The sequence below is a fragment of the Scyliorhinus canicula genome, chromosome 15 (assembly GCF_902713615.1).
Source record: "Scyliorhinus canicula chromosome 15, sScyCan1.1, whole genome shotgun sequence".
Lineage (NCBI taxonomy): Eukaryota > Metazoa > Chordata > Chondrichthyes > Carcharhiniformes > Scyliorhinidae > Scyliorhinus > Scyliorhinus canicula.
In genome coordinates this window covers 59,334,375-59,359,057 of record NC_052160.1, presented here as the reverse complement: position 1 = coordinate 59,359,057, position 24,683 = coordinate 59,334,375, and the positions used below count along the sequence as shown (strand labels likewise).

The window sequence follows — 24,683 nt, the reverse complement described above, 5'->3', positions numbered from 1 at the left end:
CATGGAAAGACATGCCAAGCTGGTTTAAAAATGTTCAATCAAAAATTCATCAATGTTAAAACATTTACCAAGTTGGCAAAAAACTTTGAGAGAAAATTGTATTTTATCCTTGGTTTCCACCTTCTGCCTTATCCCTTTGTCAAGCTCACGTTACAGATGTCCCTCTGCAGAACTCACCTGGTGTTACCTCTTCTTTGAAGAGAACAGGCAGCAAAGCCTGAGAAGATTTCTGGAAAAGACCGACCACTGTTTCATTCAAGGGATCCTTGTTCTTCTCCAGCCAACCTTGAGTGCTGTAGCCAACCTGAAGAGGAGAAACAGCAATATGGTATTAACAGCAACAGCACCTTTAACTGGAGCAGGGGGCAGACAACGACCAACCATGTTGGATGGCAACTGAATGTCTGCAATGTGGGGTGCAGGAGATTTTAGTTCCCTGAAATGAGCAGGTGGGCAGAGTGGAAAGATGGGTGACTGAAAGTCCCTTAGAAACATGAACATAAGAATTGGGAACAGGAGTCAGCCATTTGGGTCGTTTGAGCCTGGTCTGTCATTCACTAAGATCATGGCTGATCTGATTGCGACCTCAACTCCACATTCTCACCTGCCACCTCTACCCTTTGACTCTGTTAGTCAAGAATTTATCTATCTCCGCCTTAAAAATATTCAATAACCAAGACTCCATTGCTCCTGGGATTTTTCAACCCGTCATGGTGGGATCTGCCGCTGGGAGTCCAGTGGACCAACCAAAAGTTCATTGACGTCTGGCAGGACGAAGCCAGCGTCAGTCCAGGCCAGGAAATCCTACCCCCCTCATCTGCACCTTGGGCCTCATCATGGCTCGGGGCAGGGTTTGGATGGCCCTTGTGGTTCGAAGCTGGGCGGGATGAAGGAACCTTGGCACAAGGGAAATATCAATGTTTTTTCATTGTGTGGGGGTGGAGTAATCCTGTTCCTCCTGGTCTATAATGGCCTTCAGATTCGTGAACAGCAACTTGAATCATCATAAACCTCCATCAATATTGTGAATCCACTAATTATGTTAATTGAGACCACAAATATATTTTGAGTTAATATTAACTAAAATAGAACTTGTTTGTGCACAATCTTATGATACTGATAATATGTTGTATTGTTCTTTGTTCTTTAGGGTTTTGGCAAAGGTTGGTATGACCAGTACAGGCTTGGAGGGCCAAAGAGTCTGTTCCTGTGTTGTGTTGTTCTTTGTTCTTTGAACACATAGGAATGAATGTTGATTTGCAAGGGTAATGTGTTATCACACTTGGATTTATCATCACAAATGATTTCTTGTGTCAGTGTTGGTGAATGTGCAGTCCATGGCAGGGCATGCTTTTGCTGTGGAATATTCTTTAATCAGCTCTCGTGAGGTTTAACAGGTTGAGAATAATATCTGGGTTTATCGAAAGCCCGAATGTGGCAGAATTGATTCACCATGCATTAAATGGCCAGTTAGTCATACATTGGTGTAACTGAGGGGGCGGGTGTAATTTGTCAGTGGCCGTTACATGCAATGGGTTGCCGCTGAATCAGCATGCTCGATTTAAACTGTGCCCAATTTTCTTTACCAATATATTTCAGAGTGGATTTGGCATTAGCCTATTTGGAGCTATTAGTGTTAACCAATTTAACTGCACCCCTCACCCCCACCTGCCCAGCACCCACCGCCACCAAGACATTTTTTGGAATTTTAGAGTGGTGCACTTTTCCAGAAGCAGCGAATGTTTACCGTGCCAGCATAGTGGACAAGCTCAAAGGTAGCTTGTGATTTGCCTTTCGGTTTCAGGAAATTATTGGACTTCCCCAAATGGTTGTCATACAACGCAGCCTTGAATGTTGCATCAGTGGCCTTGGGGAACACGCACTGCTCTTCCATGATGGAGAAGATGCCCATGGGCTGGAAACAAACAGCAAGAAGATTAGTCACTGCAATAAATCACAACTGTGCCATTTCTACCGATTAAAACATATTTGTGAAAGCTGCAATGTCAAGAACGTTTACGCCATCTGAACCAAATTATAAATAGACATGGACCAAAGACAGAGAACTGTCTTTAATTTGATGCTAATTGGAACATTTATTCAGAGAGGTGAAGTTGATGTGGGATTTGGAAGATGGAAAATGCCACAATCGTGCAGAAAGGAATGCCCATCTGGTGACGATGCAAAATGTTGGCACAGCTAGCTTTGCATTGTGTCTGATTGTTCAATACTCAGAATGTGTGATGTTGGCACTGGGGAGCTGAAATGCTTTCACTCGACGGCAATGCAGTGCCTTACCTTGACAAGTGCAAAATTCACAAATAAGAGTCATGGACATCCTGGGCTTGACCATTCAGGCCCTTGCATCTTTCATTATCCAGCTGGAATCTCTAGCCTGTCAACTTGGTCTTACTGTTTTGTTTCAGCCCTCCAGCACCAAACAATTGTGTTGAGATTGCTCCTTTTACATAATGAAACTTCCTGAGGCACTTCAGAGGAGTCTCATAAAGCAAACTATGACAGCGGTCCACATCAGGAGATTTAACAACAAATTCACATGATCTTTCTTTTGAGATGTGCTTGTGTAACTTTTCTTGACAAAATTACCTTCTCCAGCAGTTCAATGCAGGCTTGCAGGTCCATGCCAAAGTCAATAAACTCCCAGTGAATCCCTTCTTTTTTATATTCTTCCTGTTCCAGGACGAACATGTGGTGATTGAAAAACTGTTGCAGCTTCTCATTGGTGAAGTTGATGCAAAGTTGCTCAAAGCTATTGAACTGCAAAATGATAAGAATAGCAGAGAATAAGACTGAAGTTCCTTTTCTATCTATACCCTCGACCACTAATTCATTGAAAAATTAGTTGATAATACTCATTACCTTTATATCTATAATGAACAGCCCATTTATTTAGAATGTAAACTTTACATCCAATTCTTTTTTTAAATTGTCTTTTGGTTGTCGATCCACTCATCCTGTCAAGGCCCCAATTTTTAAATACACTTTTTCATCCACAAGGCTGTATTGGATTGCATAAGCTTTCCAGCAACAGGCCATTTGGCTCTCGTAATCTATGACAGTGTTTATGCTTCAAATGAGCCTCCTCCCACTTCATTTTACCCTCTCAAAATATCCTTTTATTTATTTCTCCCTGGCATATTTTTCTAGCTGCCCCTTAAGTGCATCTATGCCAATGGTGGGCAACCTCCAGCCCAGGAGCTATATACGGCCAATCAGGGTTCTGAGTGTGGCCCAAGAGACATTTTGTTGACTGTTGCCCATGCGCAGGGCTGCCACATTCCGCTGGTTTCCATCCACGTAGCTTTTTTCCTACCTGTATGATCAAAGTAATATGCATGTAAAGTAAGGGTGCATGAAGTGAGATATGTGCTGATTACTCACAGCATTGACTGTGAGAGTCGTGCACTTCCTCTACATCCAATCAAAGCGTAAACATTTATTTTGTTTTTGCCACATGAGGTTGATGACAGTTCTATTAATATATGAATGATTAAGCATTTTGTATAATTTGTTGGGAAACATTCGGTGTGTACTAAATGTATTTAATCTTATTCTAGGGTCATGGTTCGTGAACAGGCCCAAATTCAATCTTGCGGCCCACTGAGATGAAGGAGGTCCACCCATGCAGCCCACTCACTAGCCGTGGTTACCCATCACTGATCTATGCCATTCACTTCAACCAGTTCATGTGGTAACAGGTTCCAAATTCTAACCATTCCCGAAGTAATACGATTTTAATTCTCTCTTTAATATATTTGTGACTGTCGATTGTATAAGTCCACTTGTTTTGGACTCTGCACAAGTGGAAACGTCATCCCTCTTATCTATGCTATTGAACCCCAATCTATCATCCTGGGCTCTGGGTCATAACCATTTCATACATGACTGGCTGCAATGCTACACTTGCTGCAAGGAAACATTCTTTTATTTATTTGTGTTGCAAAAACTGCTCTGAACTCACTGGAATTGTGATTTTCCAATGCGTCTCATTATCAGCACAGATTGACATCTGGGGCGGGATTCTCCGACTCCCCGCTGGGTCAGAGAATCCCCGAGGTGCGGTGTGAATCCCGCCGCCCTGACGCTGGCTGCCGTATTCTCCGGCCGCCGGCAGCAGCCCCCCGGCAATTCTCCGGGCCCTGATGGGCCAAATGGCCACCCGTTTTGGCTAGCCCCGCCGGCGAGGATTGGACATGGTTCCAGGCGGCAGGACCTGTCAGATAAGTTTACTGGTGCGGTCCTCACGGGGGGGGGATCCGACCCTGGGGGGGGCCCCCACAGTGGCCTGGCTCGCGATCGGGGCCCACCGATCTGTGGGCGGGCCTGTGCCGTGGGGTCACTTCTTCCTTCCGCGCCGGCGCCTGTAGGACTCCGCCATGGCTGGCGTGGAGAAGACACCCTCCTGCGCATGCGCCAGAATATGCTGGCCGGTCTGCGCATAAGCAGAACCATGCTGTCGTTTCTGCGCATACGCTAACTCGCGCTGGCCCTTCGGCGCCGGCTGCCGTGGAACTAACCCCTCCGGCGCCGGCCTAGCCCCTGGAAGTGCGGAGAATTCCGCTACTTCCGGGCAGCCCGACGCCGGAGTGGTTCGTGCCGTTCTTGCCACCGACGTCAGGCCAATTCGCCGATTGCGGTGACTCCCGCCCCTGGTCTAACTCCAGTTGACAATAAATATAACTTGTATTCTTTATTTCTGATCCATTCCTTATTCTTGCAGGGCAGGGTTATGCTTTTCAGAACATTGGGGAATCATTTAGATTTTTTTGAGTGATAGTGTAAAACACACAGCTTCAGAAAAGCAAAATATTGTGGATGCTGGAAATCTGAAATAAAAACAGAAAATATTGAAAAAACACAGCAGGTCTGGCAGCATCTATGGAGAGACAAGAGTCTGAAGAAGTCATACAGACTCACAACAGTAGCCACGTTTCTGTCTCCACAGATGCTGCCAGAGCTGTTGAGTTATTTAACATTTTCTATTTTTATTTATATAAGCAATGTCAACTTCCTATTTTACAGCTCCCTGATTTTCACTAAGGAGTGGCTGATCTGATATCAGTTGTTTTACAGTATTAAGCAAAGTCAAATTTTATCTTCACAGGGGGGATGGGGGGGGGGGGGAGATTTCATTTTGTTATGTACAATTTTTCTGCTTTAGTAATTAGCAGGGACAAAGAAGTATTGTTTCCTTTTTTGATAGCTTGAGTTTTAAAGTTCCTGCATGATGGGGACACTTTACCTCAAAGATCTCAAAGCCAGCAATGTCCAACACGCCTATGAAGTACTGACGCTGCAACTTGGTGTCCAAGGTCTTGTTGATTCTTAGAACCATCCACTTGAACATTTTGTCATAAACAGCCTTTGCCAGGGCTCCAATTGCATTGTAGCACTGAAAAACATAAAATTCTCTTCATCAATATAATTTTTGTCGATAATGTCTCTTGCCAGTTGTGAGGACACAAGCTGTAATAAGACCATAAGACAGAGGAACAGAATTAGGCCATTCACCCCATCGAGTCTGCTCCGCCATTCAATCATGGCTGATGTGTCCGGGAAGGCTGGTACGGGAATCGGACCGTGCTGCTGGCCTGCTTGGTCTGCTTTAAAAGCCAGCGATTTAGCCCAGTGAGCTAAACCAGTCCCTGGCGGGTAGAATCAAGGAAAAGCCCAAGGCCTTTTACACTTGTGAGAAATATGAGAATGACTAGAGCGAGTGTGGGTCCGATCAAGGACAGTAGCGGGAGATTGTGTATTGAGTCAGAAGAGATAGGAGAGGTCTCGAACGAGTACTTTTCTTCAGTACAGTAGTCCCCCGTTATACCGCGCTCCGCAATACCGCGGTTCGCGATATACCGCGGGGGGGGCTTATGGACCCCAACTGTCAGTTGTGTCAATTTCAGCGGCCGGCTGATTGCTTCAGTGAGAGAGCAGCTTCCCTCTCTGAATCAAAGTGAGCCGGCCGCTGAAATTGACACTGCCGGCTGCTCTCTCCCTCCAATCAGAAACATTAAAACTTAAAAGTTGGATTGGAGGGAGAGAGCAGCCGGCAGTGTCAATTTCAGCGGCCGGCTCACTTTGATCCGGAGAGGGAAGCTGCTCTCTCACTGAAACAATCAGCCGGCCGCTGAAATTGACACTGCCGAGGGGGCGGGGGGGGGGGGGGGGGTGTTGGGGGGAGAAGAGGGGGGGCGGGTGTTAGGGGGGGGGAGAAGAGGGGGGCGGGTGTTGGGGGGGGAGAAGAGGGGGGGGCGGGTGTTGGGGGGGAGAAGAGGGGGGGGGGCGGGTGTTGGGGGGGGAGAAGGGGGGGGCGGGGTGTTGGGGGGGAGAAGAGGGGGGCGGGTGTTGGGGGGGGGAAGAGGGGGGGCGGGTGTTGGGGGGGAGAAGGGGGGGGAGAAGAGGGTGTTGGGGGGGAGAAGGGGGGAGAAGAGGGGGGGGGAGAAGAGGGGGGGAGAAGAGGGGGGGAAGAAGGGGGGGAGAAGAAGGGGGGGAGAAGGGGGGGAGAAGAGGGGGGGCGGGTGTTGGGGGGGAGAAGAAGGGGGGGGAGAAGAGGGGGGAGAAAGGGGGGAGAAGGGGGGGAGAAGAGGGGGCGGGTGTTGGGGGGGAGAAGGGGGGGGTGTTGGGGTGGAGAAGAGGGGGGCGGGTGTTGGGGGGGAGAATAGGGGGGGCGGGTGTTGGGGGGGAGAAGAGGGGGGGAGAAGAGGGGGGGGTGTTGGGGGGGAGAAGAGGGGGGGCGGGTGTTGGGGGGAGAAGAGGGGGGGCGGGTGTTGGGGGGGAGAGGAGGGGGGCGGGGGGTGGGGGGGGAGAGGAGGGGGGGCGGGTGTGGGGGAGACCCCCCTGTGGGTGTGGGGGAGACCCCACTGTGGGTGTGGGGGAGACCCCTGGAGGTGTGGGGGAGAGAGGGTGGACCTGCGGGTGTTGGGGGAGAGAGGAGGGCCCTGCGGGTGTTGGGGGACGGGGAGGAGAGGGGGGGGAGGGGGCGAGCCGGAGGGTGTGGGGAGGGGGCGAGCCGGAGGGTGTGGGGGACAGGGGGCGAGCTGGACGCTGTGGGGGAGAGCAGGAGGGTGTGGGGGAGAGGGGGAGAGGGAGCGAGCCGGAAGGTGTGGGGGGAGAGGGGGTGAGCTGGACGCTGTGGGGGAGAGCAGGAGGGTGTAGGGGAGAGGGGGAAGAGGGAGCGAGCCGGAGGATGTGGGGGGAGAGGGGGCGAGCCGGAGGGTGTGGGGGGAGAAGGGGCGAGCCGGAGGGTGTGGGGGGAGAGGGGGCGAGCCGGAGGGTGTCGGGGGGGAGAGGGGGCGAGTCGGAGGGTGTGGGGGGAGAGGGGTCTAGTTGGAGGATGTGGGGGGAGAGGGGGCAAGCCGGAGAAAAAAAAAGAAATTGACACTGCCGGCTGCTCTCTCCCTCCAATCAGAAACATTAAAACTTAAAAGTTGGATTGGAGGGAGAGAGCAGGGGCAGTGTCAATTTCAGCGGCCGGCTGATTTCAGTGAGAGCAGCTTCCTTCTCCGGATCAAAGTGAGCCGGCCGCTGAAATTTTAATTGGATCCACGATGGGGGTTTTAAATTTATTTAAAAATCTATGCTAGCGCTTCCCATTGTGAGTCTACGGGGGTCTGACCTCTCCCCCCGCCCCCCGTAGACTCACAATGGGAAGCGCTAGCATAGATTTTTAAATAAATTTAAAACCCCCATCATGGATATCCGCGGCTCGGTGGCTGTCTTGGACCCCAACACCCGCGTTATAAAGGGGGACTACTGTATTTGCAAACGAGAGGGGCCATATTGTTGGAGAGGACAGTGTGAAACAGACTGGTAAGCTCGAGGAGATACTTGTTAGGAAGGAAGATGTGTTGGGCATTTTGGAAAAACTTGAGGATAGACAAGTCCCCCAGGCTTGACGGGATATATCCAAGGATTCTATGGGAAGCAAGAGATGAAATTGCAGAGCCATTGGCAATGATCTTTTTGTTCTCACTGTCAACAGGGGTGGTACCAGGGGATTGGAGAGTGGCGAATGTCGTGCCCCTGTTCAAAAAAGGGAATAGGGATAACCCTGGGAATTACAGGCCAGTTAGCCTTACTTCGGTGGTAGGCAAAGTAATGGAAAGGGTACTGAGGGATAGGATTTCTGAGCATCTGGAAAGACACTGCTTGATTAGGGATAGTCAGCACGGATTTGTGAGGGGTAGGTCTTCCCTCACAAGTCTTATTGAATTCTTTGAGGAGGTGACCGAGCATGTGGATGAAGGTAAAGCAGTGGATGTAGTGTACATGGATTTTAGTAAGGCATTTGATAAGGTTCCCCATGGTAGGCTTATGCAGAAAGTAAAGAGGCATGGGATAGAGGGAAATTTGGTCAGTTGGATAACGAACTGGCTAACCGATAGAAGTCAGAGAGTGGTGGTGAATGGCAAATATTCAGCCTGGAGCCCAGTTACCAGTGGCGTACCACAGGGATCAGTTCTGGGTCCTCTGCTGTTTGTGATTTTCATTAATGACTTGGATGAGGGAGTTGAAGGGTGGGTCAGTAAATTTGCAGACAATACGAAGATTGGTGGAGTTGTGGATAGTGAGGAGGGCTGTTGTCAGCTGCAAAGAGACACAAGTAGGATGAAGATCTGGGCTGAGAAGTGGCAGAGGGAGTTTAACCCTGAAAAGTGTGAGGTTGTCCATTTTGGAAGGACAAATATGAAGGCGGAATACAGGGTTAACAGTAGGGTTCTTGGCAATGTGGAGGAACAGAGAGATATTGGGGTCTATGTTCATAGATCTTTGAAAGTTGCCACTCAAGTGGATAGGGCTGTGAAGAAGGCCTATGGTGTGCTGGCGTTCATTAGCAGAGGGATTGAATTTAAGAGCCGTGAGGTGATGATGCAGCTATACAAAACCTTGGTAAGGCCACATTTGGAGTACTGTGTGCAGTTCTGGTCGCCTCATTTTAGGAAAGATGTGGAAGCTTTGGAAAAGGTGCAAAGGAGATTTACCAGGATGTTGCTTGGAATGGAGAGTAGGTCTTACTAGGAAAGGTTGAGGGTGCTCGGCCTTTTCTCATTAGAACGGAGAAGGATGAGGGGCGACTTGATAGAGGTTTATAAGATGATCAGGGGAATAGATAGAGTAGACAGTTGGAGAGTTTTTCCCCGGGTGGAACAAACCATTACAAGGGGACATAAATTTAGGGTGAATGGTGGAAGATATAGGGGGGATGTCAGAGGTAGGTTCTTTACCCAGAGAGTAGTGGGGGCATGGAATGCACTGCCTGTGTAAGTAGTTGAGTCGGAAACATTAGGGACCTTCAAGTGGTTATTGGATAGGTACATGGATTACGGTAGAATGATGGGGTGTAGATTCATTTGTTCTTAATCTAGGACAAAAGTTCGGCACAACATTGTGGGCCGAAGGGCCTGTTCTGTGCTGTATTTTTCTATGTTTTCTATCTCCATTCTCCTCCCCGTAAATAAGAGTCATATCGCCTGCGAGTGGGTTGAGAATAAAAAGTATTTCTTGTCATTGTGACCCTCCTGGTCCAGTGCATTTGAAAGTATGGCTGCTGTGTGGGTCCCCAGTGGCTCAGCTGGTGAGGCCTTCATGCAACTGACCACTGTGGAACAAATGATCCCGGGGTTCATTTCCCAGACTGTCCTGAGATCCTCGATTTTTGAAAAGGTTGTTCCAGTTTGGTTCATCACGTTTGGGACGAAGAAAGGGAAAATCCGCTATGGTTCCTGCTCCTGGATAACCTCCAGTGATTCCTGCTGGCAAGTGGATACGTGTGAACTCTGGGTGAGGGCAAGCCAGACTTGTTTCCTATGCTCCCTGTGGCCAAATACTTGGCTCACACTTACAGCCTTGGCTCACACAGGAAGAACAGTCGTTCTATCATCAAAGTGCTGGAGAGTGCTCAGGATCTGTTAACTGTAACACAACAGAAGTTAAAATGATTCGGAGAGGAGGACATGGGAAAGTGGGCCCTAAGTAAACTAAATGCGGATGGAAGTTGATTGCAGTTCATTTCATATTTGTTTAATGTATAGTTCTTCTAAATAGCAAAAGAGATTGAATAATATCGAGATGAAAGTGAAATATCAATGCTTACCTGATCCATAGTCTGGCTCTTCTGCACAAATTCATTGCCGACCTTTACTCTTGGCCTGGTGATGCCCTTCTGTAACTCGCCCGAATTGACAGTCATCAAGTGGGCTACCTTGTCAGCCACTGGAAAGAGGAGAAGTTAGAGTGAGAACTCCACGATAAAGAGTCATAAATACTAGAAGCAGTACAGCTTTATTTGCATGGTTTGAATTAGCAACTATGTGCATTTCCATATTTAAGCAATTTTGATGCCATATCCTTATGTTCAGATGGATAAAGTGAGCCCTGAAGGGGATGTTCACACATTACTATTTGCTGTGTAGCTTTGTGTCAGGCTTGAAGCAACGGCCACGTACCCAATGGGACACACCAAAAAGAACCTCTGTTAACAGGTAATAATGATTCATTCAGAACTCGGACTGTATAAATCACAGTCGGGATTCTCCGACCCCACGCCGGGTCGGAGAATCCCCGGGGGGGGGGATACGAGAATCGCGCCCTGCCGCCGGCTTCCCAATTCCCCCCCGCTGATTCTCGGGCGTCCGCGGGATTCCCGCCGTGCCGGTCGGTGGCTGTTGAATGTGGCACCCCCGGCGATTCTCCGGGCCCCGACAGGCTGAGTGGACGCTGAGTTCGGGCAAGTCCTGCCGGCATGGTTTACTCAGGTCCCATACGGCGGGACCTGGAAGGTGTGTGTTGCGGGAGCCGTCCTGGAGGGGGGGTGGGGAGATCCAACCCCGGTGGCCTGGCCCGCGACCGGGGCCTACCGATTGGCGGGCGGGCTGGTTCCATGGGGCCCTATGTTCCTGCGCGCCGGGCCCCTGTAGGGCTCCGCCATATTTCCTGGGGGCCGATACAGAGAAGGAAACACCCGCGCATGCGTGGAATGATGCCGGCCGTTGCGCGTATACGTGGAATCACGATGGCCGTCCCACGCATGCACGAACTCGTGCGGGTTGTTCCACGCTGGCTGGAGCTACAGGGACCACTCCAGCACCATCCTGGCCCCCAAGGAAGGGGAGCATTCCCCATTATCCAGGACCATTGACGCCGGAGTGGTTGGCGCCACTTTTCACGCCAGTGTGGGGACATAGCCCCATTATTGGAGAATACCTCCCCATATGTCAGCTGTATATGACAGCACACTGTATAAAAATTGGATAAACTAACGAGGTTGCAGAGAAGCTGGAGTAAATTTAACTTCAGGTCATGGTGTAATATTGAATTACAAATCCATTTTATGGGAAATATTGTGGCGCAGTGGGTTATGTCTCTACTGCTAGGCCAGAAGCTCTGGGTTCAAGTCCCACTTCAGGCCATGGTTTCTGTTAATGTCACTGTTCAGCTTGTTAGAATGAATGAATTGCAATAACTCAGTCTTTTTATTCTACATTTGATGCTTCCTCCACTATACCGCGCGTGATTGGAAATTTGAAACTGAAATTAGGAAATATACCTTCAGGAGTGTCAACTTCTGCCTGTTCCTCTCTTGGTTTCTGTTTGAACTTCATGTTACCAAAATGCATAATTGCCCCGGTCAATTTGTAGATGCCGAGCTTTTCATCAGCGGTGAAGCCCAGTACATCAAAGGCAACCTAGTGATCAAACATTCATTGTGGCTTTACTTGATTATCTTATGTGTTGTTAAAAGAAAAGAAAGAAACAAATCGAAATTCTGTTCTCAAAAATATGAATATTAGTTGTGACCTTCAGAAGTTTTAGACCTAAAATCTGAGCTAAAATGATTCATACTTTGCCAAGTTAAAATGGACTCGAGCAATGGAGTCTTTACTATGAAACCTAATCCTGGCCCAGTTTATTCTTTGGCTCTCATTAAATTTGTCGGGCAAGCTCTCCGTGAGCTCTTTGCTACCAAGAGGAAGCCAGGCACACAGTTGAGTAAGGTATGATACTGCCACATTCCTTTGTAGCATTGGGAAAGGGAGTGACATTCTTCAAAGGAGACAGATCGGCAAGGACTGCAGCAATCTAGGCATCGGAAATGACAAGGGAACACAGGGTTACCAACACTAGCTGGACATATTTCAGGAGACGCCAGTGAAAGTGACGTAACGGAAAGCCAAAGTTGTGATGTGAGTGGGTGAACCAAAAGACAGGGCCTGTGACCCTGAGTGAGAGGAAATGAATGTCTCCACTAAATTCCATTGTTGAGTCTGAACAATTCTTTCCCCTGCCAGTTGCTCTTGGTGGATGGAAATCCAGGGCGCACCACAGTTCAGCCAATCACCAACAGTTCAATCCAACTCTAATTAATAACATTAGTTAATCACTGTACGGGCATCCGGCCTGACACAGCCAATCTCTTGACTCATTAGTGGCCTTTCCTCCAACTCTGCAGCCCTAGTGGGCAATGCTGCAACTGATTGGAGCACTGATCATATGGTCTGTCGACCATGCGGATATTTCCATCAGTTGGCTCCACCAACACCGTGTCAGAATTTTCTGTGGCTGGGGGAGTAGGTTCCTGACATAGGGAGGGTCAAGTGGTACATGAATATAGGCTGTGATTTGCTGGCAGCCGGTCCCTGACATAGGGAATGTCAGGTGGTACCCTAGCCCAGATTGCGATTTGCTGGTGGATGGCCATGATCGCCGTTGCCGGGATCTGATGTGCTCCCAGAATGCTTTAATAGGCCTCTGGGAGATTGAGGCCAATTCCAGGGGACTCCCGGCGGCCATTCCAGAAAGATTGGCAACCCTAATGGCACATCTAGCCCTGTCGACCTGCAAGGTCCTCCTTACCACATCTGGGAACTTGTGCCAAAATTGGGCGAGCTGTTGAGCTACAGCCTGATGTAGACATACTTATGGCAACTCACCAAGGCTACTTTGACAGCATCTTCAAAACCCTCTGACCTCTATCACCTTGAAGGACGAGGGCAGCAGATGCATGAGCACACTACCACCTGCAAGATCCCTTCCAAGTCATTCACCATCCTGTCTTGGAAATATATCACCGTTTCGGTTTAAATCGTGGAAATCTCTCCCAATCAGCACTGCGGGTGTACCTACACCACATGGCTGTAGCGGTTCAAGAAGGCAGCTCACCACTACCTTCTCAAGGGCAGTTAGGGATGGGCAATAAATTCTAGCCTCACCGACGATGTCAACATTCTATGAAGACCGAAGGTGTCAGAATTTACCTGGGACGTCACAGCTCAGTATGGAGGCTGAGGAGTCTAATCCAGGCCGTCACTAGCGGCTTGGTTCATTGCCACCATTGTTGCGCCCGGAGCTGCTGCTCTGCACTGGGAGGACCATTGGAACTGCACTGGGAGGACCCGGGAGCTGGTGCTTTACACTGGGAGGTCCGGGAGTTGCTGCTCTACACTGGGAGGACCATTGGAACTGCACTGTGAGGACCCTGGAGCTGCTGCTCTGCACAGGGAGGACCCGGGAGCCACTGCTCTGCACTGGGAGGACCTGCGAACTGCACTGGGAGGACCCGGCAGCAGCTCCGAGGTCTTCCCAGCGCAGAATAGCAGCTCGCGGGTCCATCCACTGCAAGGCAACAGTTGTGGGAAAGGAAGCCATGCCTTTTTAATGGCTCCAGCTGCCATAAAGCGGTGAGTTTAAACATCCACTTTGAGAAGCCAGTGACTGAGGGGTTAGGGTGGTTGGGAGGCATGGATGCAGGTGGTTGGGTGGTCAGGGGAGGGAGGGGATTGGTTCAGAAGGATTGGATGTGGGCGTTGGGTGGTCAGGTGATTGGGAGATCATTGGGTAGTCAGGGTGGTTGAGTGGTCAGATAGGAGTTGAGTAGTCAGGAAGTCAGGATGTTAGGGGCTGGGTGTGGGAGTTGGGTGGTTGGGGAACTGATTGGTCAGATAGAGGTGGTCCAGGTGGTTGGGGTAATGGGGGGTCAGGTGGTCAGGTAATTGGAGTTCGGAAGGATAGCTGACTGGTCAGAAGAGTTGTCCGGTGGCGGTGGTGGGGGGGGGGGGGGGGGGGGGGGAGTCAGGCAGCTCAGTAGCAGAGTTACCCAGGGGTTAGAATTTGTTCAATTCTAACCTTTCTTGAGTAATTATTTGGAACTACCTGAAGTCTGGGTGGGATTCTCCGTCCGCGCCCACCTGCCGACCAGAAATTCCTGCCCAAGGTCATGGTCTGCGTTCCACCCGTCATGATCTTGTGGCGGGCGGGGTGAGAAAATCCAGGGGCGGGATTCTCCGACCCCCGCCAGGTCGGAGAATCGGCGGGGGCGGTGTGAATCCCGCCCCGCCAGTCTGACGCCGGCTGCCGAATTCTCCGCCGCCATTTTCTTTGTGGGGGCGGGGATCGCACCGGTCGGGGGCCATTGGCAGTGGCCCCCCGGCAATTCTCTGGTCCCCGATGAGACGAGTGGCTGCCCGTTTTCGGCCAGTACATCAGCCATGGATTAGATCAGGTCCGTACCGGCGGAACTTGGCTCTGAGGGCAGCCTGCGTAGTCCTCTGGGGGACACGGGGGAATCCGGCCCCGCGGGGGACCCCACGGTAGCCTGACCCGCGATCGGGGTCCACCAATCTGCGGGCGGCCCTGTGCCGTGGGGTTACTCTGTCCCATGGTGGAGCTTTACACAGGCCGGCACGGACAAGAAACACCCTGTGCATGCGCAGGAAACACGCCATCGGTTCTGGGAACACACTGGCGCTCCTGCACTTGCGGCAACTCGCGCCGGCAGGCGGAGGCCCTTTGGTGGCGGTTGGCATAGCGCCAATCACTCCAGTGCCGGCCTAGCTCCCGAAGGTGCGGAGGATGCCCGATGCCGGAGTGGTTCACGCCTCTCCTTGGCGCCGGTATGGCCCGCCCGCTAGATACTGCAGAATCCCGGGCCCAGATCTCTGCCTTTAAATGGGAGTTTCAGATGGATCCCAGGCAAGGTAATTGCCCATTGAAAGTTTAAATGTCCTGTGAAATATCTGTGCTGTCCCCCCTGAACCACAGATGTGTTAAGTGCGACCCACCTTTATTCCCCCCACCGGCGAAAGTAATGGCCGCTGGGTTCAGGGGTGGGAATTCTGAAATCAGTGGCGGGATTCTCCAACACCCCCGCCGGGTCGGAGAATCAACGGGGCGGGGGGGGGGGGGGGGGGGGGGGGCGGCATGAATCCCACCCCGTCGCTCCGACGCCAGCTACCGTATTCTCCGGCGCCGGTTTTTGGGTGGGGGCGGGGATCACGCCGCACCGATCGGGGGCCGTTGGCAGCGTCCCCCCCAAGCAAATCTCTGGGCCCCGATGGACCGAGCGGCCGTCAGTTTCTGGCCAGTCCCAGATTGGACATGGTCCCACATGGCGGGACCTGGCTGGTAGGCCAGCTGGTGCGGTCCTCGGTGGGGCGCGGGGGGATCCGGCACCGGGGGTGGTACTCACGGTGGCCTGGCCAGCGATCGGGGCCCACCGACCTGCGGGCGGGCCTGTATCGTGCCACTCCTTCCTTCCGCGCCGGCCCCTGTCGGGCTCCGCCATGGCCGGCGCGGAGCAGACACCCCCCTGCGCATGCACTAGAATACGCTGCCGGGTCTGCGTATGCACGGAACCATGTCGGTGGATCTGCGCATGCGCCAACCCCTCCGGCGCCGGCCTAGTGCAGAGGATTCCGCAACTTCTGGTCGGCCCGACGCCGGTGTGGTTCACGCTGCTTCTTACGCCGCTGACGGATCATCACGGGGATTCGGGAGAATAAGCCCCAGGGCTCTGGTACCATTTCGAATAAGTCAGAGACCCTTTCTAACTCTGCAAAAATTCCAGCAATGGTAAGCGCAATGAGATGTTTGAGTACGTTAAGCAAACTATATAAATGCAATATTGTTGTAACATGGGACCAACTTTCATCCATTCACTTATGTTTTCTTGAAATTTAGAGTTGCCAATTATTTTTCTTTTCCAATTAAGGGGCAATTTAGTGTGGCCAATCCACCTAACCCGCACATCTTTGGGTTGTGGGGGTGAAACCCACACAGACATGGGGAGAATGTGCAAACTCCACACGGACAGTGACCCAGGGCCAGGATTCGAACCCGGGTCCTCAGCGCCGCTGTCCACTAATGTTATTGCTATATGACAGCAAAATTATAAATTGGAGAAACCACCTATTTAGAACACAATGCAGCTATGTTATTGGTGAATTTTCTGCATTGCTTTTGTCCACAAGTACGGTTTACTGCATCACCGAATGTCATTCGAGCGGCACGGTAGCCCAGTGGTTAGCACTGCTGCCTCACAGCACCAGGGAGTTGGGTTCGATGCTGGCCTTGGGTGACTGTTTGGAGTTTTGTTTGCAGATTCTCCCTGTGTCTGCAGGGGTTTCCTCCGGGTGCTCTGGTTTCTTCCCACAGTCAAAAGATGTGTAGGTTAGATGGATTGGCCATGATTAATTTGCGGGGTTATGGGGACAGGGTGAGGGAGTGGGGCGAAGTAGAGTGCTCTTTTGGAGGGTTCAGTGCAGACTCGATGGGTGGAATGGCCTCCTGCACTGTAGAGATTCTGTGGATCAGATTCAGAAAGTGGGACTTGTGACTTTGAAAATGCTGACTGCTTGTTATAGAACAGTACAGCACAGAACAGGCCCTTCGGCCTTCGATGTTGTGCCGAGCAATGATCACCCTACTTAAACCCACGTAACCCGTATACCCAACAATCCCCCCCATTAACCTTACACTACGGGCAATTTAGCATGGCCAATCCACCTAACCCGCACATCTTTGGACTGTGGGAGGAAACCGGAGCACCCGGAGGAAACCCACGCACACACGGGGAGGACGTGCAGACTCCACACAGACAGTGACCCAGCCGGGAATCGAACCTGGGACCCTGGAGCTGTGAAGCATTGATGCTAACCACCGTGCTACCGTGAGGCCCCTTCTATGGCCTCGTAATTTTTAGATGAACACTGGCAACATTTCCTGTGAAATACTTGCGTATTTTCTCCAATTAACAATAATTAATTTGAGGTAAAGTTTTCCACAAAGGGGAATCGCCATTTTTTAAAGATAATGTTAAAATACTTACATCAGTGGCTTCCAATTCTTCACCATCATCCATATGGTCTACTTTGATGACACCTTGACATACCCAGAAATATTGATTCGGATCATTCACCAATAACAGCGATTCTGATGAGGAAAACAAGAAAACTATGAACTCCTCATCTCCATCTCCTTTAATCTTTACAATTAATGCTTATAGATACCTCTTCATCTCCAACTAATGAAAAAGAAAGAAGAGAAGACTTGCATTTATGCAACATCTTTCACAACTTCAGAATACTATAAAGTTCTCCCTGCATCTGCGTGGGTTTCCTCTGGGTGCTCTGGTTTCCTCCCACAAGTCCCGAAAGATGTGCTGTTAGGTAATTTGGACATTCTGAATTCTCCCTCAGTGTACCCGAACAGGCGCCGGAATGTGGCAACTAGGGGCGTTTCACAGTAACTTCATTACAGTGTTAATCTAAGCCTACTTACAATAAAGATTATTATTATTATTAAGTACTTTACAGCCTTTACACCCAATGAAGTCGTCTTGAAATGTGATCACTGTTGTAATGTGGGAATTGTAGCAACTAATATTCTCACAGCAAGATCTCACAAATAGCAATGTGATAATGACCAGATAATATATTCTAGTGCGCTGGTTTCGGGATGAATGTTGGCCAGGTCACCAGCCTTCCCTAAATGGAGCAATTGGATCTTTTATCTCCACCTGGGAGGACAGGCGGGAACTTGGTTTCGCACCTCATCCACAAGGTGGCCCCCTGACAATGCAGCCCTCCCTCAGCACCGCACTGAAAAGTCAGCCCAGATCATGTACAAATAGTTTGCTAATGGGATTTGAACCTCCAACCTAGAAGGGAGAGTCCCTCCCAATAAGCCACTGCTGAAATAGGATGGTGAAGGAAACAAACTTTTGGTGGTCCCTATACAAACATGCAACAGGAAGTACATTAGTAACAATGCTAGCCGAATAATTATCAATTATCCTTCAACTGAGTAAGGCTCACCCTTCATTCATCAATGGTTGGGGCACCGCAAGAGTCTTGTGTTGAATTCTGGGCAGCACACTTTAGAAAGGACGTGAAGGGTTTGGAGAGGGTTCAGAGGAGATTCACCGGAACACAACCAGGGGTGGAATTCACTACCCCAGAGTAGGTGGATGCCGGGACATGAAGTAAATTTAAGGACGGGATAGACAGATTTTTAATTCGTAATGGGTTGTAGGGTTATGGAGAACAGGCAGGAAAGTGGATTTGAGGCTGAGAGGAGATCAGCCATGATTGTATTGTATGGGGACGCAGGCTCGAGGGGCTGAATTACCTGCTCATGGCTCGAATGAGGGGCTCCCGTTAGGTGGAGAGGAGAGAACATCTGGAATTATTCTCCACTGAAGAGAGAAGAACGAGAGGGCTGTAATATGGTGTTCAAAATTATGAGCGATTTTGATGGAATAGGTAAGAAGAAACTGTTTCCACTTGTGGGAGGGTCAGGAACCAGAGGAGACAGATTTAAGATGATTGGCAAAAAAGCACCGGGGAGAGATGGAGGTGGGGCAAAATGAGAAGTGTATTGTTATGCTCCTGAATGCGTTGCCTGGAAGGCTGATGGGAGCAGATTCAGTGGCATCCAGCTGGTGGCCTCCCCACTCTGCAGGGGTTTAGCAGCCTGGTAAAATGGCCATTTCAATATTTTAAATTGGCAGCTGGGAAGCCGGCCCCACCATTGGCTAAGATGCTCTAATGGCCGCATTGCATAACCAGCTGCCTGTAAATTTACCAGCCCCCCCCATGCCACGATCCCACCTCCCAGAGGCTGGTAAAGCTCTCGCCAGTGCGTGGCCGGGAGTGTATTCCATTACCTCCCTCAGGGTAACTGTTGAATTAATAGGGAGGCTTGCAAAAGTGCTGGGCATTGGGTAGACTTGTGCCATTGGTCGGTTCTTTTTAAATCATAAAATCTAATATTTGCACCATATGTTGGATCAATATATTTGAACATAGAGATTTTGTACAGTAAGTCGTGCAATGATATAATTCCCTCATGTTTATATGTGCTTATTACTCATAATGGCCCATCTGCTGGCTTCACAAAGCAAGAAGAGCCAAATAATCTCAGACAAGCAGCCAAAGAGGAACAGTCAGCAGAACATGAATCACCCGACACAGCACATGCCTCAGTTAGGACCAGGTGAGAGAGGTGAATTGGTGCCCCAGTATTCAACACCCTCGGACTGGTCAGAACAAAGATTTTGTTTCTTTCTCATGAGGTTATACCTTTTCAGAATCAGAGAAACTCTCCAGTCAGAAGGAGGCCATTCGACCAATCGAGTCTGCACCACCCTCTGAAAGAGCACCCCACCTAGGCCCATTCCCCCGCTCTATCCCTTTAGTCCTGGACACTAAGGGGCAATTTAATGTGGCAATCCATCTAATCTGCACATGTTTGGACTGCAGGAGGAAACTGGAGCACCTGGAGGAAATCCACGCAGACATGGGGAGGTGATACAAACTCCACACAATCAGCTGAGGTCGAAATTGAACCCCGGTCCCTGGCACTATGAGGCAGCAGTGCTGACCACTGTGCCACTGTACTGCCCATATCAGAACGTATTTATCTATGTTGTGAGCAATAAGGGGCCAATCAAGCCAGCTTTTCTTGAATCAAAGAACCAGCAAGTTTATTAACCACTAAACACGAGGAAAATAATAAAAATATGGCGTTGAGCATTCATTCGGGCACACACACATATACAAACAAGCACACAACATGCATTACACACACACACAAACACAGGCACTCATATACATACACACTCATACGCATACATACACACACTCGTACATACACACACACTCATCTACATACATCCACATACTCATACATACACACTCATATATATACATACACACACACTCATACATACACACACATATACATACACACATATATACATACAAACTCATATACAAACAAGCACACTCATACATGCATGCACGCTCATAAACATACACACACTTACTTATATACATACACATACTGAAATGCACACACACATTAATATACATACACACATATATATACATACACACACACTCATATACACTCATATATGTACACACAAACACTCATATGCATATACACACACACTTATATGCATACATACACACACATTCACATACAAAGTAGTGGAGTTTGAGTCCAATAAAAAGATTTCAAAGAATATACGATTAATTGTCTTTTGATTGTCTTTGAGACGTAGATTTGAAATGCTACAGTAGATTTAGGTTAGCTGGTTTCTTGGATGCAATCGGATATAGAAGATGTAGCAATTATTACAGGGCGTGGGATTCTCCGAACCTCCGCACCGGAACCGTGCCCAGCACGGGGCTGGAGAATAGCCGTTCACGCCGGAAATCCGGCGCAACGGCACTTCCGTGATTCTCCGCGGTCCCGCCAGTCGCGCGTGGAACAGGCCCCCGCGGCGATTCTCCGCGGTCGACTGGCCGAACTCCCGCCGGTGTGGTTTACATCTGGTACCACCCGGCGGGAGCTCAGATCTGCGGCAGCGGTGGCGGTCCTGTGGGGGGCGGGGCATATCTGACTCCGAGGGGGGGGCCTCAGCGGTGACCAGGCCCAGGATCGGGGGCCACCGATCGGTGGGCCATCGCGATCTGTGGGGGACCTACCTTACTCCGTGTGGGCCCGCTGTATGGTTCTGCCATGTCAGTGGCGCCCCGCCGAGGTGGATCCCGTGCGCATGTGCGGACCCGTTTGTGGCTGCCGTCCACATGCGTGACCGTGCAGTCTGGACAGCAGGGCGCCGCCGGCAGTCAGATTTGCGGGACGCAAGCCTGGGCCTTACGAGCCACCTGGAAAACGAAGAATCACCCCGGACGTTCGAGGAAAGGTGATTCCCGCCCGTTTTCCAGCGGGCATGGGGACTTAGTCCCCAAAAGGGAGAATCCCGGCCAAGATATTTGTTCACTGGTAGGTTTCTGAGGTAGCGTGGCCCCTTTAAATGGGCGGGGATCACAGACCACGTGATTGGCTCAGTGCCAATTGTGCGGAAACCTGTGAACTCCACCCAATGGGGAGCAGGACTCCGGGAAGTGTGGACTCGGCAGCTGTAGACTAAAAACCTGTTGTATAGTGTTCTGTGCCTTTTCCATTCAGCCCATCGAGTCTGCACCAACCCTCTGAAAGAGTACTCTACCTAGGCCCACTCCCCAAAGAATGTGAAACGTTGTTCTCTCTGCCATGTAAAGACTATTTCTTGATCATTTGGTGAATTCAGAGTGATAACTGTTCTCAGTAATGAATTTAAACCTGATGTGCTTCTGTTAAAAGTTTTTTTTAATGTCATATGGATGTTAAAAGGAAAGTAAGGATTACTTAGTGTTGCATTCTTTGAGGATTGTATTTGAATTGATGGTTGCTAAGATGTTCACTGTATGTTTTAAAAAGGTTAACTTGAGTTCATAGAATAAACATTGTTTTGCTTTAAGAAATACTGTTAGATATCTGCTGCACCATACCTGTAGAGTGGGCCATGTGCTCCCCATACCACAATTGAGTAAAAGTCATGGGTCAGGTGAACTCCATGATACATTTTGGGGTTCTCTAAACCCTGGCCCATTAGGGGCAGCAGGGTAGCATGGTGGTTAGCATAAATGCTTCACAGCTCCAGGGTCCCAGGTTCGATTCCCGGCTGGGTCACTGTCTGTGTGGAGTCTGCACGTCCTCCCCCTGTGTGCGTGGGTTTCCTCCGGGTGCTCCGGTTTCCTCCCACAGTCCAAACATGTGCGGGTTAGGTGGATTGGCCATGCTAAATTGCCCGTAGTGTCCTAATTAAAGTAAGGTTAAGGGGGGGGTTGTTGGGTTACGGGTATAGGGTGGATACGTGGGTTTGAGTAGGGTGATCATGGCTCGGCACAACATTGAGGGCCAAAGGGCCTGTTCTGTGCTGTACTGTTCTATGTTCTATGTTCTATAACAAGATTAACACTGATATTTCCACAGATTGGGGAACATTGAGGAATGAGGCACGTGAAGGAAGCTCACAATGCAAGTGCACCAATAAACAAACACTGAAGGTGGGATTTCCCCACCGCGTCCCCACCGCAGAATGTTTTCTGGCAGTGCAGGCATCTCGCCATTAGCTGGCAGAGGGATCTTCCGGCCCCGCCAATGTCAATGATGTTTTGTGTTGTTCGGTGGATGCACTGCAAGGGATCGCCGTTGGCGGGCCCAAGAGAATCTGCCAGTGGAAAGGGCAGAGAAATTCTGCCCAGTATAGAAGCAACTGAATCCAAACATAATAAGGCAGACAGCATCCCAGCTTTGCTAATTAGGGGTGCAAAGTATAAAAGCAAAGGCGTATTGTTAAATTTGCAAAAACCATTGGTTTGACCCCAATTGGAGTTTTGCATCCAGTTCCGAGGGCCGCACTATGAAAGATGTGTCAGCACTAGAACGAGTGCAGAAAAGAATTGGCAGGATTGCTTCCGGGGATGTGGAACTTATACTACGTAGATAGATTGACGGAGTTAGGACTGTTTTCCTTGGAGAAAAGGACGTTTGATAGAGGCATTCAAAATCATGAGGGTTCCAGACAGAGGAGATTGGGAGAAATGACCCTTTGGTGGAAGGATCAAGAACCAGATGGCACAGATTTAAGGTTAATTAGGGGGTCTTCCAGTTGTGGCATGTAGGTGGAGCTCGCATGTTTGATGGCTCCTGTCAAAGTCGTCTTTTTTAGGCCCTTTACACCCAGTTTGGGGGTAAATTATGTGGTGAGAAGCCGTTGGAAGGTCTGAGACATTTATAGAATGTCAAAAACTGGGAAAATATTTCAGGTAATTGGCAAAGGAAGCAATGGCGACCCGAGTAAAAATCTTCTGCAGCAGCATGTGGTTATGATCCGGAATACACTGCCTAAGAGTATGATGGAGGCAGATTCAGTAAAGGCTTCCAAGAGGGAATTGGATTGTTATTTGATAAAGAAGAATGTGCAAGACCATGGAGAGAAGGCAGGGGAGTGGCACTATGCAGAAAGCTCTTACAGAGAACTAGTACGGACACGATGGCCCGAATGGCCTCCTTCCATAACGTAACAATACTGTGACAAAATTATTACATTTTGTATTTATTTATTTTTTTAAATTTTAGTGTACCCAATCATTCTTCCAATTAAGGGGAAATTTAGAGTGGCCAATCCACCTAGCTTGCACGTTTTTGGGTTGTGGGGGCGAAACCCACGCAAACACGGGGAGAATGTGCAAACTCCACACGGACAGTGACCCAGAGCCGGGATCGAACCTGGGACCTCAGGGCCATGAGGCCGCAGTGCTAACCCACTGCGCCACCGTGCTGCCCTATATTTTGTATATATAATGCAAAGAAAATATAAGTTGTCCACCTGCATGCATGCATCGTTTTATTTACATCACTACCGATTTGTTTCAGCTGTGACTATCAACACAAAATATTTTATAACAATGCTTATTTAAACGTCTCAGCAGCTTAAAAGCAAACATATTTGCTTCATACCCCAAAGTTTGCCAGCTTAAGTCTGATGAAACCCTAAGACATATATCAAACAGTCACCTGTTGTATCAGGACGTTAGATGGGTTCTGGTCTTTTATGTAGGATAGGTTTACACTATGGGTGGAATTCTCCCATCAGGGACTAAGTCTCGTGGCGGGGATGGGGACAGGGGGCAGAGAGAAACCGTGGCATATCTTCCGTCCCTGGTGAAATTAATTATGCGTCCGGGGGTTTTGCACCATCGTCTGTGGTGGGGCGGGTTTGATGGTGCATGTCCCACTGTCATACCTGGATGCCATGTTTAAAAGCCACCTGCCAATACTGACCCACCGTTGAAGAAATAAGGTGGGTCTCTGGAACACGCTGAAGCTGGAAGATGGACCTCCTCGGGGGGGGGGGTGGATTTTGGTTGGGTTTTCATTTTGATGCCAATCGGTTACACACTGGCCTTCAGCTGCATTCTCGATCTGCCTCGGGCACCTGCCTCGGGCACCATCCGAAGATCCGAGTGATTTTTGGGTCTCCACTCCTGCCTACCATTGAACCCGCCGGTGGGAGAATGGGAGAGTTCCATCCTATGGCTGGGATTTTGGGACCCGTCACTGGCGGGACGGGAGCCTCAATGAACCAACTGAAGGTCCATTGACTTTCGGCGGGAATATCCATTCCCACCAGGGACAGGAATGGAAAATTCCGGCTGATTTCTCATGCTTGGCTCCAGTTTTTGAAAAATGATACAATGGGTGCAATCCAATAATAGTAGGGATCTACCCGGCTCCAAAGATCTAAAGCGACCTCGCACGACGTGACAATTTAAATCCCACCCATTTGTCGGAGGGATCACATTTTGGCAAATCTGTGTATTAAAGTGAGACAGCGAATCTCACTTTAATTTGCAGATTCCAGAGAGATCTGAGGCTTTGGGATTCATCCCCTTCATCTGGAGACCTTGGGCGAGCGCCGTTCAGTATTGGTCTCCACAAACAGGAACCAGACGGAACAACACTCATGGGGGTCTCCCAGAGGATCAGAG

The 24,683-nt window shown here is 49.7% G+C and overlaps 1 protein-coding gene across 1 annotated transcript in view; it reads right to left on the bottom strand.

Annotated features, from left to right (window-relative positions):
- LOC119978142 (myosin-16-like) overlaps positions 1 to 24,683 on the bottom strand; it is a 100,512-nt gene that overhangs the window by 50,679 nt on the left and 25,150 nt on the right. The window contains exons 9-15 of the mRNA XM_038819576.1: positions 17,123 to 17,226; positions 11,567 to 11,705; positions 10,115 to 10,233; positions 5,264 to 5,413; positions 2,608 to 2,778; positions 1,748 to 1,915; positions 178 to 304 (exon numbers count right to left, since the gene is read on the bottom strand). Of these exons, the coding sequence (XP_038675504.1) occupies positions 178 to 304; positions 1,748 to 1,915; positions 2,608 to 2,778; positions 5,264 to 5,413; positions 10,115 to 10,233; positions 11,567 to 11,705; positions 17,123 to 17,226 (978 nt within the window). The remainder of the gene's footprint in view (positions 1 to 177; positions 305 to 1,747; positions 1,916 to 2,607; positions 2,779 to 5,263; positions 5,414 to 10,114; positions 10,234 to 11,566; positions 11,706 to 17,122; positions 17,227 to 24,683) is intronic.